Source organism: Coptis chinensis, chromosome 2, assembly GCF_015680905.1.
Source record: "Coptis chinensis isolate HL-2020 chromosome 2, ASM1568090v1, whole genome shotgun sequence".
Classification (NCBI taxonomy): domain Eukaryota; kingdom Viridiplantae; phylum Streptophyta; class Magnoliopsida; order Ranunculales; family Ranunculaceae; genus Coptis; species Coptis chinensis.
Genome location: NC_141457.1, coordinates 110,650,800 through 110,667,506, shown reverse-complemented (window position 1 = coordinate 110,667,506; position 16,707 = coordinate 110,650,800). Strand labels below are relative to the sequence as shown.

General features: G+C 36.9%; 2 protein-coding genes across 5 annotated transcripts; both read left to right on the top strand.

The window, feature by feature from the left end:
• The first annotated feature begins 1,638 nt into the window (after positions 1-1,638).
• Positions 1,639-11,797, top strand: LOC147520576 (FAD-dependent oxidoreductase family protein). Of its 4 annotated transcripts, none has more exons than XM_086592124.1 (2): positions 1,639-3,132; positions 10,384-11,797. In XM_086592124.1, the coding sequence occupies exon 1, from the start codon at positions 1,798-1,800 to the stop codon at positions 3,058-3,060; it is 1,263 nt and encodes a 420-aa protein (XP_086448250.1). In that variant the 5' UTR covers positions 1,639-1,797; the 3' UTR covers positions 3,061-3,132; positions 10,384-11,797. The 4 variants fall into 4 exon arrangements, with proteins under 4 accessions (XP_086448250.1, XP_086448253.1, XP_086448249.1 ...); XM_086592127.1 differs by lacking the exon at positions 10,384-11,797 and adding an exon at positions 8,366-8,920; XM_086592123.1 differs by lacking the exon at positions 10,384-11,797 and adding an exon at positions 4,518-7,359.
• Positions 11,798-13,450: 1,653 nt separating this feature from the next.
• On the top strand, positions 13,451-16,707 carry LOC147520575 (putative LRR receptor-like serine/threonine-protein kinase At4g37250). Its single transcript, XM_086592121.1, has 2 exons — positions 13,451-15,298; positions 15,944-16,707. Exons 1-2 carry the CDS (start codon positions 13,717-13,719, stop codon positions 16,609-16,611), a joined length of 2,250 nt encoding a protein of 749 aa, XP_086448247.1. The 5' UTR covers positions 13,451-13,716; the 3' UTR covers positions 16,612-16,707.

Sequence of the window (16,707 nt, the reverse complement as noted above, 5' to 3'; positions counted from 1 at the left end):
TCAATTTCGAAATAGCTGATTTTTGAAGATCATTCGCGAAGAACTAACCTGTTGCTGGGCTTCAATCCATCAAATTTCGAGAGATTGTTGTTGTGAGAAGAACTAAATCAGTTCAATCGCGAAGAACCAACCTGCTCAAGTTCTTCAATCCATCAAATTTCGAACTAACCTGCTCAAGTTCTTATAATAAACAATAGATTGTTTGATTGTTTATGTTGTGAGGTTGTAATTTCGCGATTGTTTATGGATTAGATTGTTTCAATTGACGAAGTTGATTTTGGGTATTTTTTGTTAGGGTTTCGCGAAGGATTTTGCGCGATAGAGATGACCGGTTGAAGAGGTTTTTCCGGTTTCGGCGATTTGGTGGGGGGTGTACTGGGCCTTTAGTTGGGCTTTGTTGTTTGGGCTGGGCTGGAGGCTGCCTGATCTAATTTCAGTGGCGCCCAATACAGCACCCATCTATTATTTGACCATGATGAGTATTAAATGTAGTAATATCAGACGCGACCCATGATTGTTTTTGGTTTGATTAAGAAGCATTTAATTTGTTATTTTAGCTGATTATGTGTATTGGATGAAACATGTAGGTTCTTACTCAGCTACTATACTATTATCATCTAGCCTTCAACATTGACAAGAAGTATATACAAGGTGCTAGAATGTTAGAAAAGTGTGTGCAATTGGAAGAGAACGAGTGACTCACTTAACAGGTCAATATATGCGGTGTCTTTTTCAATTTGTGCATCTCTGCTTTCTCTGTGTTATGAGTTTGTTAGTTTTCAAATAGAAATCGTGATTGGTCAAATACAAGCTTTTGCGCTGATGATTTGCCAGATGGGCTCTTGATAAGAACTCATAGTATTATTTTTACACTTAAGTTTGGTAATAGTTGTAATACTGGGTTGGTATGTACATTGGATTGTTAATTACATGTCTTGCATATTATAGAAGAGACCATTTAACAGTATTTATATGAAACTTATTTTTGACTATGCATGTTATGTAATATGTATAACTTGTACGTTGAGTTAATTGTACGTTGAGTTAACTGCAACGTATCACTTAGAGCATTCCCAATGCAGGTAACTTTGAGGGGAAATAGCAACTTGTCATCCTAATAAGCCAAAAACAATGGCCCAATGTAATGTAAAGATGACTATGGAGGTAACTATTCACTAGGTAACAATGAGGGTAGCATTTGCTACCGAGATTGTTACTAAGTTGTGAATTCGGACAGAACTTTTTATTCCATCTCGCGAGATTTTTAGATTTTTTTTCTTCGGACAGGATGTTTTATTCTGTCCGGCGTGTTTTTTTTTGGTTTTTTACATTTAGAAGATAGAAAAAATATTTTTTCGATATTTTCGATATTTTTTCATTTCGTCTTAATGTGAAAAACGAAAAAATATTGATAAAACACACACCCTGTTCAAAAAAAAAACACACACACACCTCGCGGGACGGAATGAAACATCCCGTCTGAAAAAAAAAATCGAAACACATGAAATAGAATAAAAAGTTCCGTCCAAAAATCACAAGTGAGCAACTATACCAGTAGCAAGTCCTACTCTCGCTATAACTTGTAACTTAGTGAAAAGCTACTCTCATTAGCACCATTACACTGGGCCATTATTTAAGTTGCTATTTCTCCTCAAATCTGCTTGAATGGGGAATGCTCTTAAGATGCAAATTAGCTAGTTGTACACTTGTACTATGGTGGCTCTTTTATGCAAGTATCAGCTTTGCACTACCACGTGTCGTTCGTAAGAAAGTCGTATAAAATCCAAACAGAATAAAATGGCGGTGGCATCAACCTTATTTGCCACCGTACGACCTTACGCCTTCCCATTCTCCAAACACTCCACTCTCACCTTCACCGTCCGATCATCATCATCAATGGAACAAGAACAACAACAACCATCCGTTCAGAAACAGAAACATGTAGTGGTGTGTGGTGGTGGTGTAATAGGCGTTTGCACAGCTTACTTCCTAGCAAAAAAAGGTTCATCCGTAACACTAATTGAAAAATCATCTGTTGCCTGCGCCGCTTCAGGTAAAGCAGGTGGGTTTTTAGCCCTTGATTGGTGCGATGGTGGACCCGTTTCAAATCTCGCTCGTGCAAGCTTCAATCTCCACCGTTCATTAGCTATCGAACTCAACGGTCCCGAATCGTACGGTTATCGTCCTCTCGATACACTCAGCCTTTCCATCAACGAATCCTCTCAATCACCACCACCACCACCATCAAAGAAGTCCAATCTACCCCAATGGATTGATGGGCCGGCTAAAAGCCCAAGACCCATTGGAACAACGGAAACAACAGCTCAAGTTCACCCTCAACTCTTCACTAGAAAACTGCTCTCCACTGCAATGACTAGCTACAATTTGAAGCTTATAATCGGTGAATTGGACCGCGTGGAAGTGGAACAAAATCGAGCGAAAGCGGTTATATTAAAGGAGGAAAATCGAGTAATTGAGGCTGATGCAATTGTGTTGGCATTAGGTCCATGGTCATCTCGGTTGCCTATGATTTCTAACCTGTTTAGAATCTCTGGTTTGAAAGCACACAGCATTGTTTTAGAACCAAAAGAGCCTAATGCAATAACCCCACATGCTTTATTCTTAAGTTATATACCTTCTCATGGAGGAAAACCGATGGACCCTGAAATATACCCACGGCCAACGGGTGAGGTTTACGTGTGTGGAATGTCGAGGGATGAGGAAGTACCAGATGATCCAGAATCGATTGTGGGGGATCCTGAATCGATTAAAGTGCTTAAAAGAGTGGCTGGGACTGTGTCGAGTTATCTTATGGAGGGCGTAGCGAATGTGAAGGCAGAACAAGCTTGTTTCTTGCCTTGTACGGATGATAGTAGGCCGGTTATTGGAGAGCTTCCGAATGTGAAGGGATGTTATGTAGCGACAGGGCATAGTTGTTGGGGTATATTAAATGGTCCTGCTACTGGTGCTGCTATGGCTGAACTTATTTTGGATGGGTGTGCAAGTATTGATCTTAGTCCTTTTAGTCCTAGATTCAGTGGTGGTGGTTGTAGTCCGTAGACAGCGTTAGAAGTTTCAGATGAGTGGATAATGTGTTGTAACTTTGCCACTCAGAATCACATAAAGCACTTGGTAATATCCTTCTTCTTTTATTTTTGTTAATATTAGACAGTTAGTGTATGTCTTAATTTTATGTAGTATCCTCTGCTGTTACATTTCCATACAATGATACAAATCAAGCCTAATAGAAACCATACCATGATTATTATTTTTTTTCCGTTCAACATTTTATTCTCCAAAACCAATAATTTATCAATTATGACTAGTATATGTGAATAAGCAAATCTCAAGTTGAATGGCATAACAGAATATCAACTAAAACCAATACTAGTATACTCAAGGGGGACCCAACATTTCAACTCTCCCCGGGCTAAACAACGATGCCAGACTGAAACACCAGAATTCACAAGTAGCCAAATATATATACTAATTCATCAAAATATCTGGTTCGACTACAAATCTATTTCAAAAGCAAAACTACTTAAATGGTATTTTACGGGTCTTGCGAGCATCCAAATCATCTATTACCAAATCCATATCAATATCATTAGCAAAATCTCTTTCAATGTAGATGACCATTGAATCGGCAAGAAACTCATCTTCCATCTTGTTTCGAAGCTGTGTTTTGATAAGTTTCATGGTTGAGAACACCCTTTCTGTAGTTGTTGTAGATATGGGAAGAGTAAGTATTAGACGAACCAATCTATCAATCAAGTGATAGGACTTCGACTTTCCAGTTTCAACTAATCTTCTACACAGTTCAGACATTATGGACATATTATAGAAAACCAAATTACGACAAATATCAATCTCATAATCTTTGCGGTTGAAGTTCTCAATATAAGTATCTCTTGATCAATTTGAAATCTCGAAAAGTAAAATCTTTCAAAGAAGATCGCAAATATCATCAATCCTAAATGATTTGAAAACATCTTTAAGGGTCAAAGCAAAGCTAAGAGTAAAAAGTTCTATTGTTTCCTCAGTGAATCTACTTTTCAACTCCATTAACTGAAAATCTATGGTACTGTTATATATATTAACGCGATACCGATGATCAAACGTTATGCAATCATGTTGCTGACAAGAACAACCCGTTCCCATCGTATAGCATGCATCCATGTCAGGCATATCAATGTTATTCTTCTTGCATAACAAGTCAACTTCACAAAAAAAAGTGCTCAAACCATCGTCTCTCAGGTTTTGAAGGAGTACTTTTGTGGTGGAGACTAGATGTATAGTGTTAATAATGTCTTGAGATTGATCTTGCATAGCTTTGCAAAGTATGTCAATGATTCCCATAGTTTTACGTAGCAAATGTAACATGAAGACAAACTCAAACGATCTAAGTGCAATAAGAGCACCCTTAGCTTCCCACCGGTTAGAATTAGTTGATCTATTTTTTGTGTTCTCAAGAACACGAGGAAGTGCACTAAATGAAACTATCAAACTCTTTACAGATCGAAAATTGGAGCTCCAACAAGTCGACCCAGCTCTCTGCAATGTTGTAATCTAATTCTCTTCATTTCCTGTCTCCAGTTCACCACAATCAATCAATTTTTGAATTTCTTTGACTTGAACAACTAGTAACTCAGCTTGGCGTTTAAGAGAAGCCTTAAAATAATTGACAATTGTGCCCAACTTCGAAAAAAACAACCAAATATCTGATATATCTTTAGCAGCTGCAATCAATGCTAATTGTAAACGATGAGCGAAACAATGCACGTAATACGCACTAGAACACTCCCTAAAAAATAAAGCTTGCAATCCATTTCAAGCACCCCTGCATATTGTTAGCACCATCATACCCTTGACCCCTCATATCATCAACAAAGAGATTGTTCCGAACAAGAATATCACATATTTCATTCTTGAGGGTTTGTGAACAAGTGTCATCAACGCAGACAACATCTAAAAAACGTTCACGTACAAAACCATCATAGTCGACAAATCTTAATACAAGAGCCATTTGTTATTTATTTGAAAGATCTTGTGATTCATCAACAAGAATACAAAATTTAGCATCTCCAATTTCTTCGTGAATCTTACCCCTCACATGATCACTAATAATATTTAAAAACTTTTTTTGAATATTCAGAGAAGTATATGTGGCTTTTTCGGAAGCATTATCTAAAACACGATCAATATCAGGATCCAATTCAGCTATGAACTCAATAAATTCAAGAAATTTTCCACGATTACTTGACTTGATTGATTTATCATGTCCTCTAAGTTCACAACCTTGTAATATAAGTCATCGGAGAGTCCATAAAATAGTTTTCAACATAAACCTATTCTTCACTACCTCCTATTTGTATTGAGCATTAAAAATATTACCAATATGCCGAGATGAATTCACTAGATCCTCACAAACAGCTACAACAGACACATGAGCGGAACAAAGGCTTTTAACATGTTGCAAAAATGCACATTTAACTCTACAATGAACTCTCTTCCAACTTCGAAACACATTAACAACAAAACTAGAATGTCTAGAACTAAAGACAAAGCAAGGAAAACAGAAAACACTATATGCTTTGTTTGGTTCAATACAAACAAGTGCAAATAGCAAACAAGTGCATTTGCATTTTAATGCACGACAATGAATTGCAATGACATTTCACTTCACCTGCTTGGTGAGACTGTGAGAGTAGTGCAAAGCACCTTATGTCATCTTCACAAATACTATACATAACTCTATAACCATATGATTTTCACATTATCTTATTAGTTTCAAATACCCACTTTAGAATTAGCATGTAATTATAACAGTTCCATTTAAATGTAAAGCAATTCATTTTCAGATCCCATCTAACTCAAGAATAATTGAAAAAACAAACCCCAAAAATCCCAAAAAACTATCTCAAAAATCTAGTTTTACTTCAATTTTTGGTTTAATTTCGTCAGAGATACAAAAAAATTAGTTGATTTGAATTAGTTTGATCTTCATAGAAAGGAGATTAATTTAGATGTATCTAAACTTTTATTTTCATTGCTGGTGCGAGATGACATTGATGGAGTTGTGAAAGAGAAGTGGAGAACTTGCAAATAGTTGCACGACTTTTTTTGCTGCAACTAGATGACTCCTCACCTATTTGTATGGTACACTTCAGTGCAATTTATTGCTATAACTGTCACTTTGCATTAGTGGGCCAAACACCAGTAAATGGGTAGTTAGTGGGAAATGGGTGCAAATACATCCCATTACAGCGAACCAAACAGAGCATATATTTTTCTTTAGAATATTCTAGCCAAGGAAAATCGTCAAACCAATGACTATTAAAATACCGGTTTTGTTTTCCATCAATGGTGGGCGGATATTCGTCGAGTCTAGAATGAAGTGGCCCTAATGTGACATAAGTTCGTCGGATCTCTTCACGCTGATTAATAGGATATTCACTTATTTGACGGCATAACCCCGGATAACATACCAAAGAACTAGCAACACCGGTTTTGCTAGATTCAATCCTTTGAGAGTTGGGACAAACTTGTTTAATTGGTTCAATCCCCTGAGGATTGGGACGGAGTTGTTCAATGGGCTCAATTCTTCGGAGTTTTGAACGGCCTTGATCATCCTTGTTAATAGTTCTAGCAACATTGGATGTCTCGGTTTCTTTGGGTTTAAAGAATGAATCTATCTTTCTCCCTTTGACACATTAGACGTTTGAAACATTAAAATAAAAAACAAAGGAAAAGAAAAACCAATTAACCATCAACATTTCATATTTTAAAAAACGAAGGAAAAGAAAAAAAAAAAAAAACATATATAATAAATTACCCGAGGAGAACGAATAGTAGAATGAGTGAAGAACGTGGATTAGAATTAGGCAATTAGAGTTGTTAGTGAGGAATGAAGAATTAAGACTTCAAGAGATATCACCGGGTTGTTCTTTTGTTTATCGTCTATATTTCTGTTCAAGAGATATCGTCGGGTTCTTTTGTTTATCGCTGGATTGTTAGACTTCAAGAGAAACTTTTGGGCAATGCTTGGCTTTAGATTTAGATACATACTAATTTTTTTTTTACCCAAATGGACCCCGGGCTAAAGCCTGGTGTAGCCCTCTCTTGGGTCCGCCCCTGAGGCCCTGAGTATACTTCATTGCAGTGGGGGCGTGAGCGGAGAAGGAATGGATAAGAGAGAGACATGGGTATGGGAGAGATGGGTATTGGGGAGAAAGGAAAGAGAGAGGGAGAGATGGGTTTTGCCGGCAGTTTGAGGTGAGGGGGGAGCAGTGGGCATGAACGGGGGATTAGTGGGCAAGGGAGAGGTCGGCTGGGGAAAGGTTGGGAAATAGAGAGAAAGAAGTTATGAAGAAGAAGAAGAATATGGGGCACAGATAGACATAAAATAAACAGCATTTTGCCCAACTTTCCAAACACTCGAAAACGTTTGCTGCTGCTCACTTGATTAACTTGGTAGATTTCATTGATATTATTCTTTGAAACTGACTTGTATAGTTGTATTGGAATATAAAATATAATGAGGCGCATGGAAGCATTAGCTTTAGAGTTGTTTAGTATTTACGTGATCAATAATGAAAATATTATTAAGATTTGATTTGATTAGTACCAATTAAGGGTGCTTATTTAGAGGGGGTCCTTACTATTGATAGCCTAGGAAGAAATTTTTCGTTTTGTCCACCATGAATGTTTGATCGGGGTAAATTAGCCATATCCCCACAAGTGTTCTGTTGGCAAGTTTGGTGTTGTTTCGTTAAACAATCTGGGGTAGCGGGTTGTCCCCTATTTGGTGAGGAGCATTTGTAATCCCTGGTTCCTAGTCATTCTGTTAAGAGCAGTATGTTGTGGAGCATTTTTTTTTTCCGGATCATGTGGATATCTTGTTGGAGAGAAGTTCTGGAGGATTATTGGAGGGATTCTCCCTTTGGGATTTTAAGTTCAGATGAGGGTAGTGGCAGTGAGCGCAGTTGAGATTTTAGTCGTTGCTCTTTTTTTATTTCTCTTTCTGTTTTGTCTTCCTCTTGTAATGTATGAATGTAGGATATCTTATCGATTAATGTATGAATGTAGGATATCCTCATGCAACCCTCTTTTATTCGATTAATGCAACATATCACTAGCTTTACCATTTAAAAAAAAAAGTGATAAGAGACTGATTGAGCGTGTGAGAAGTTTTAAAGTTGAGAAATGGTTGTGACTGGTTGCATGCTCTTTGGATGTGGAGTTAGCCGGGATGTTGTGGGTTTCCTTTCCTTTCCTTTCCTTGTCAATGCATTTAACTGGGATATTTGCAATAAATTTGTTTAATTGGTGTGGAACAGGTGTTCTTTGGTCGTTCTTTCCTCAGATGTCCTTTTGTTAGTGCATGACTGAGTTTCTGTGGATAAGAATAACTTCAGAAGTTTCATGTATATCCATATCCGAGAACTGAACTGAAATGCGAAAAGGTCATGGGTTAGTTATTACTCATTAGTGCGCAAAGACAGCCGAACTAGAAGGAATTTGATGCTGAAGGATTGCGAGTGTTAAATACTTACAGAGTAAGAATATAATTGGGTCAAGAGGTCTGGGGTTCGGTTTGAATCCCACCAGCATGAAAGAGTTACTGATCTCATTTAAAACAGGCTTACCAAACATAAAAAAAAAAAAAAAAAAAGTAAAGCACATGCTTTGAGTAAATCTACATGTCACCTGATCGAAAGGATTAAAGTGGAGTGAAGGCACACAAAAGTAATTAGAATGGATTGAAGTGCTGTAAGGGGAGTAAGGCACATAAAATTCGTTCTCGGGATACAGTCATACAGACTGTTTTTAAAATATTGCAGCACAAGTATCTGACTTGACTTGCGGCAATGTTAGGTATATAAAACGACTAATATGAAGTGTAAGTAATTTAATTTTAGTGGTCGTGCGTATGGAGTAAGGAACCGTTCTTAAACTTCATATCATTATAGTTTCTACATTTTGTTTTTTATTCACTCTCTGCCATACGTTCAACGACAAGAACAAAATGCTAGACAAACAACTATTGCTTAGAGGAATATCTGAACAACTCAAAAGCAAATAAGTCTGGATGACTGAAGTGTTTTCCTCGAAGTCACGGATAATCCATTACTAAGTCTTGAGGTTATGCAGGTAATAATTCCCCTCCACCCAAAAATGGGAAATGCAAGTTAACCAAACTTGGGGTAGGCTAAGACGCAGGTTGTAATGTTAAAATTCAACTCTTATTAATGGTGATTAATACTATTGGATTGAAGAGGTCAAATTTACTCAATTCTTTTTCCAAGTGAAAGTGGCAAGAAAAAGGGAGCCAAAGTAGCATGGAGTCATGGACAAAGGAAAAGGGAGTCCACTATCACAGCTACTCATTATCAAGTCGTCCCATTTGACTGGGTGTTTTGTATACCCTACACAAAGAGTATACAAGTGCTATTCTAAAGTTGTGATTGCGGATTTCTGGCGCGTAGATCGAATAATCATGTATCGTAATCCTTTCTAGAAAGGTTTCCACTACTGCTTGTTGGAAGTCTGGAAATGCAATACGCCGCTCTATCCAGCTCCATGGTAACCAGTTATACGGATTACGGAGTATGTGTACGGTTTTCGAGACTACTCACCTACTGGGTTACTGGACATATCTGTCCCCTGCACGGCAGTTAAGAATCTAGACTTCTAGTGCAGTCCTATACTAAGTTCCACTGCTACTCTTCATCCGGACACTGACATTTTTCCAAAGTACTTGATCTCCAACCGTCCAACCCATGACCCATCACATGATATGCACAACTTTAGTAACTCCTAATCAAAGTGAAACTGAAATGTCTAAAGCTAATCCTCCTATAACCCTTTATCCTTCACTTTATGTACAAAAGGCTCTACATTTTCTAAGCTATGTATTATACTAGTAATAACTATATTATTAAGGCACATGTATAGCATTCAAAGTTTAGGTAGTTAGACTTTTCAAAGCAAGAGAAGGCATATGTATTACCATTAAATAAAGAATCCGTACAGCACACTTTAAGCTAATTATATACAGATTTATGGTTCATAGGTTAGCCACTTTACAGTGATGAATCAAACCAGGTTAACCAGCTGCCATTCCAGAAAGCAGATTAATTAACAAAGATGCCCTGGATTGAATGAATTCGGATTTGATCCTATGTGGAAACTTATAACCTGGCGTCATTGTAGACAGTTTGCGAAAGAGATAGGTTAATTGGGTACCACCAAAAAATTTATAATTATTCGTAGACGTAGAAGGATAGACAATTATATTAAATAAACAGGTAAACCACCCTAAGACAAAAGGTTGAAAATGTTGGTTAGCCTTCCTTTGCTCACACCTCAATCCTTTTCCAGGTCGTCAAAGTGAACTGATGAATCAGTAGCTATATGTACTCAAAGTCTCAAAGACAGTAAAGGACTGAAGGAGTGGTGCATGTAAAATCATTAAACCAAGGAAGAAATGGGGCTCAGCCCCTTGGTTTTAATCCGGATGAGTGTAAACCCCTTTATATCGGCCCATACCACATAACCTCCCTATTTATCAGCTCATATCACAAAAACTCCCTGTTTTCCAATATCAGCGAAATTCCAGTCCGATTTCTATTTCCTATTTTATTTTATTACCTTTTTTACCCTTCTTCCATATTTGGATCAGATCTCATTGCTTGAAGCTTCTCATAAAATTAAAAACCTCCTTCTCCATTTCACTGACCTCTTCAGCCTCAACATCATTTTTCGCTTTCAACTTCTCAACAAATTTCGGCATCCAACTTCACAACAGAATCGTCATCACCACTTATGATCACTGTACTACGCGATTTGAACAAGCCAATTATAACACCAAGAAGAGAAGGCCAAGCATGAAGAGTAAGGAAAGGATGGAATGCTTAGGTGGAGTGATGTACAGAAGATGAAGTATACATGGAGAGTGGCCCAGGAGCTCATGAGAGTGACTCCTCCAGTATTTGGGAATTTTAAGAAAACTACTAAAGATACCAGCTTTGGTGGTTTTGAGATGTGTTGTGTTGAAGATGTGGTGTGCTGGAATGCTATGATTGATGGGTATGTGAAATATAGTGAAATGGAGCTAGCTAAGTTGGTTTTTGAGAGAATGGTGTGTAGAGATGTTGTGTCTTGGAATACTATGATTAATGGATATGCATTGGTTGGGAGTATTAAGAAAGCAAAGAGGTTGTTTGATGAGATGCCTGAAAGAAATGTGGTTTATTGGAATTCTATGTTGGCAGGGTATGTTAAATGTGGTGATTATGTATTAATCATGTTGATATGCATGGAGCTGGATGCAGGTGGTCACAAAACAGGCTTCGGTACACAGATGCAAGGCTATTATTGACATGAAGGAGAAGGAGCGTCCAGTCTACCCAGCTGTCATGAATGATGAAACCTTGCATTAACATATGGAAATGGTTGGCAGACATTTACTCGGTTCCGAGAATGTCAAGTTGTGTAACAAGGTGTTGGCAAGTGAAGACTTTGCTTTCTATCAAGAAGTGATTCCTAGTGTAATGTTTAGTATTGGAATCATAAATGAGGAGGGGTTCAGTTCACTCGCCACACTCCCCTTATTTTTTCCTTGATGAAGATGCCCTTCCCATCGGGGCTGCTGTCCACACTGCGCTTGCAGAGATTTCCGATTTTCATGTGGAAATTTAAATTTACATAGTAGTTTGACATATGAAAATTTAATTTTACATTGTAGTTTGATATATGAAAATTTGAATTTACATAGTAGTTTGATATAAGAAAATTAGAATTTACATATGAAAATTTAAATTTACATAATAGATTTGTGAAACAAAACATGTCTGACGAAAAAACATTTGTACTATGCAAACTTAAATTTACATAGTCACTAGAGCTGTGAAAACTTAAATTTACATAGTAACTTGATCTATGAAAATTTAAATTTATTTAGAAGAGTGTGTTTACATGCAAGTATGCAACACAAATAAGAAACTATGCATGATAAATTGTTTTCACATAACATTTCTTTGAAATTGACCAATATAATATCTAACAAACGAACTCATGTAATTTTATACAACCTGTTAAAATGTATTTTCACACAGAACTTATCTATGTAAATTTAAATTTACACAATAATTTGATCTATGAAAAGTTAAATTTTCATAGAGAAAACAGATCATAACCTATGCAAAATTATTTTTACACAATATATTTTTGAAACAAAACAAGCCCAACTGTTTTACCAACTGAAAAGATAAAACAGGTTCCCATTACATCATTTACCAACAACACATTAAGCCAAATCAACCTTTTTACATCCAGAATTCTAACAATTGTAGTCATTACATCAAAGATCTAATAATAAATCCACCAAGAAATGATTAAACAAAAATCAACTCATCATTTCTTGCATTCTTCTTTTAGATCCCATATTCATTGTTGAGATATGGTCCTTAGCTCTAAGCCTTTTCTTAAAATCTGCTACAACCCCAAAGCGTAGGTAATGGAGAAGCTCTAAAGGTCTTGTGGACTTATTCTCGTTTTTCCTTCATTACAATGAGAAAAACCAATTAATAACAAAGACTATCTATGCAAAGTTTAAAATAACATAAATAAATTAATACATAGAAATTTAAAAGTGCAGAGTAAAACTACTATGCACATTTAAGAATGCAGAGTAAAACTACTATACAAATTTAAGAATCTGAGTAAAACTATCACCACATATTACACAAACATGAAAAAACAAAGTAAAACACTAAAATTTAAGAATATAGAGAAAAAACTACTACGAAAATATAAAAATGCATAGTAAAACTACTAGATACACAAACATAAAAATTCATAATAAACCCAAACTTGAAATTGCAAAACTATAAAAACTATAAAATACAGAGTGAAATCACTAAACAAATGTAAATTCGTATTTACAAACTAACTCACATATGAAAATTCATTTTTTCATACAAATTTCTAAAAATAGGATTAAAAGTTGAAGATTCTCACCAGATTTGGTTTGTTTGCCGTAGTTTTTGGAGCAACCATCTTCTTAATTTAATCTTCATCTCTTCTAGAACTTGAAAGTTTGATTTTTTGTTTGCAAAATTATTGTTTTCCCAAAGAAGTCGGAGATTTTCCAATGGATTATGGTTTAGATATGCTTTTTAAATAACCAAACTTCTTGTTTTGATTTTGGTAGTGTTTTATGACAAAGAAATTGATATTTCACATCTGAATAGCGAGATGTTTCTACACTAATTCAAAAATGAGAAATTTTTGGAACTGAAATAGAGAACAGAAGAAGGTGGACTAGTGTAGATGACGGGGGTATTCAGGTCATTATTAGTTTTATTTTCTTATTTCGAAAAACAGGGAGGTTTTGTGGATTAGTCCGCAAGAGAGGGTTTTTTAAGTAACTGAATCAAGTTGAGGGAGATTTATCCCAAAACCTGTTAAACCAAGGGGGGATAAATATTAGGAAATATTTTATTTAGTACTGTTTTTTCTTCCATTCTGATTACCTGTAATCTTCTATAGTGTTTTTTTTGGCTAGGTTGTAATCTTCTATAGTTGCCTATATAAGATTAAGAGAATTCTCTACATTACCTTTTTCAGTTGTCATAGTTTACTTCTTTCCTCATTCTCTCGTTGCTATTGTTTTTTTTTATTGAATTAGAGATGCGTGGATTCTGAGTGATAATGAGTATCAGAAGCGATAATCCTAATTTCTGCTTGAGATTTTGTACCATTTTTTTCCTCCTCCCTTCTCTTGTTCCATCTCTTGCACTAAACCCAGATGGAGTTCTCTTACTTTCCTTCAAAAACTCCGTTCTCAGTGACCCTTTCTCAATGCTACAGAATTGGAACTATAATGACGAAACACCTTGTTCTTGGAATGGAGTTTTATGCACTCCAGTACACACCGAGTGGTCTCGTGTTATTAGCTTAGTTCTTCCCAACAACCAGCTCTCTGGTTCCATTCCATCTGAGCTTGGAATGATCGAAAATCTTCGACATCTTGATCTTTCCAACAATTTCTTCATTGGGTCTCTTCCTATCGCCCTTTTTAACGCTTCTAAGCTAACAACACTTGACCTCTCGCACAATGTAATCTCTGGTGAAGTTCCTGAGTTGGTTGTAGAGATGAAAAATCTTCAGTCTCTTAATCTTTCTAATAATGCTTTGAGCGGGACGATTCCTCGTAATATAAGTAGTCTTCCAAATCTTACTGTTCTCTCTCTCAGCAAGAACCGCTTTTCTGGAAGTGTTCCAAATGAATTTGAAGCAGTACAAGTTCTTGATCTTTCTTCAAACCTGATCAATGGATCTCTTCCTCAAGATTTCGCTGGACAGAATCTCCATTACTTAAATTTGTCCAACAACAGGATTTCTGAAGCAATTCCACCGGAATTTGCAAAGAGAATTCCCTCCAAAGCTACTATTGATCTCTCATTCAATAACCTTACTGGAGAAGTTCCAGACTCTGCAGCATTGACGGCTGATTCGCTTAGTGGTAACCTTCACCTTTGCGGAAAACCACTTGAAAAACCATGTATAATTTCTTCTACACTCTCCAACCCCCCAAATGTCTCTGCACCTACATACACTCCTGCAATCGCGGGAATACCGAAAACCATTGAATCATCGCCTGTAACTGGATCACCTGGAAATGAAACAGCACAGGAAGGGAAAAGCAAGCTTAGAGCAGGATCTATAGCGGGTATCATTGTTGGTGATCTAGCAGGAGTTGGGCTTCTTGCTTTGATTATCCTGTATGTACTTCGGTTGAAAAAGAAGAACTCTGGGGAAGCGAAGATGACAAAACACAAAAAAGGTGATAAAGAAGTGTTATCTTCAGGCCTCTGCTTTGCAAGAAAAGCATTTGGCGATGGAGAAACATCAGAGACAACTACGTCTGATACCGAAGAAGAAGTGGAGGAGAAGAAACAGGAAAAGAAGAGAGTAGGATCCCTTGTGACAGTAGATGGAGAAACAGAATTAGAACTGGAGACACTACTGAAAGCATCAGCTTACATTATTGGAGCTACTGGAACAAGCATTGTATATAAAGCTGTACTTGAGGATGGGAACACCCTTGCGGTTCGAAGGATTGGAGAGAACGGTGTAGAGAGGTTCAGAGACTTTGTGAACCAGGTCCGTGTTGTTGCTAAATTGCGCCATCCTAATCTTGTTCAAATTCGAGGGTACTACTGGGGTGACGATGAGAAGCTTGTCATTTATGAGTATGTCCCTAATGGAAGCCTTGTCAATGCCAGTTACAGTAAGCTCTCTTTGCACATATTCTTCGATTTTTATTTTCAAATATTAGGTAAAACGAAAACCCTGATCATACTTATTGAATCCATATCAACTTGTAGAGGTGTCTGGATAGCGAAAAATTTAACCTCTAGTCTTAATCTCTGAACAAGCAGAACTACACTAAATATGAGATAATAATTGAATAATTTCCCTACACCGCATTAGACTTTAATACACTATTTTTTTTTTGTAAATCCACTAAATTTAAGATTCCAGTATGATTATTTTGAGTACCATGTGGTTTCTGATTCAGAATTTAATATTGTATTCTTCTCGAACTAGACATAAATGAATTTAATTTGATTTAGCATCGGTTTTGTACCCTTAAAGTATAACTATCCGTATAAACCGAAGTGACACTTCTTTGTCTTAAATTTAACTATTTGTAGAAATGAAACTGCAGTTTCTAGTCTTGAACTCTTGATACTAGCTGCATTTCCCTCAGACCATTTACTTCAGTAGTTTAGAAGTTTAAGTTGTAATTTTACCTAAATCATTTTACACAAACATTTTACCAACTAATGACTGCCATGTCCACGATATTTAGGAGCTAGAGGAGTTCATATTAATTTTTTTTTTTTCTTTTTGTTGTTTGTTGTTTGTTTAGAGAGAGCAGGGTCGTCTCCATATCAGCTACCCTGGGAAGCGAGGCTAAAGATAGCTAGAGGAGTAGCCAGAGGACTAGCATACCTCCATGAGAAGAAACATGTGCATGGTAACCTCAAACCAAGCAACATTCTGTTGGATCAACACATGGAACCCAAAATCAGTGATTTTGGACTCGAGAGACTCGTTTGGGGTGAGAACAGTTACAAAGCAGGTGGGTCGTCTAGGCATTTTGGAAGTAAGAGGTTCACATTTGCTCGAGACAACCCCCACGCCCTTCCAACGTGTGCCACTCCTAGCCCCGGATCCTTATCAATCAGCAATGGTTCAGCATATCACGCGCCCGAGTCGTTAAAGAACCTCAAACCCAACTCCAAATGGGATGTGTATTCCTTTGGGATTGTGTTACTTGAGTTGCTGACAGGGAAGATATTCTCGGACGCTGAGTTGAGTCACTGGAACACTGGGTTTGTGGTCGAAGAACGGAATCGGTTTTTGAGGATGGCTGATGTGGCTATCCGATCTGACATGGAAGGCAGGGAGGATATGTTAGTTACTTGCTTCAAATTAGGATTTAGTTGTGCTTCTTTGGTCCCACAGAAAAGACCCTCCATGAGAGAAGTGCTTCAAGTCTTAGAAAAGGTCCTATCTCTAGCACATACATTGTAATGATCAATAACATAGGTTCCCATTAAAATAAATTTTATTACTCGTGATTGTCAAAGACTCAAGAATATTGTGAATCAGTACTCTCCTTGAGATACC

Excerpts from the sequence above, each read along its gene's own strand:
- LOC147520576 (XM_086592124.1), top strand. The coding sequence starts at position 1,798 with ATGGCGGTGGCATCAACCTTATTTGCCACCGTACGACCTTACGCCTTC.
- LOC147520575 (XM_086592121.1), top strand. The coding sequence starts at position 13,717 with ATGAGTATCAGAAGCGATAATCCTAATTTCTGCTTGAGATTTTGTACC. Across the intron at positions 15,299-15,943 it reads CCTTGTCAATGCCAGTTACA|AGAGAGCAGGGTCGTCTCCA; the intron begins GTAAGCTCTCTT and ends TTGTTTGTTTAG.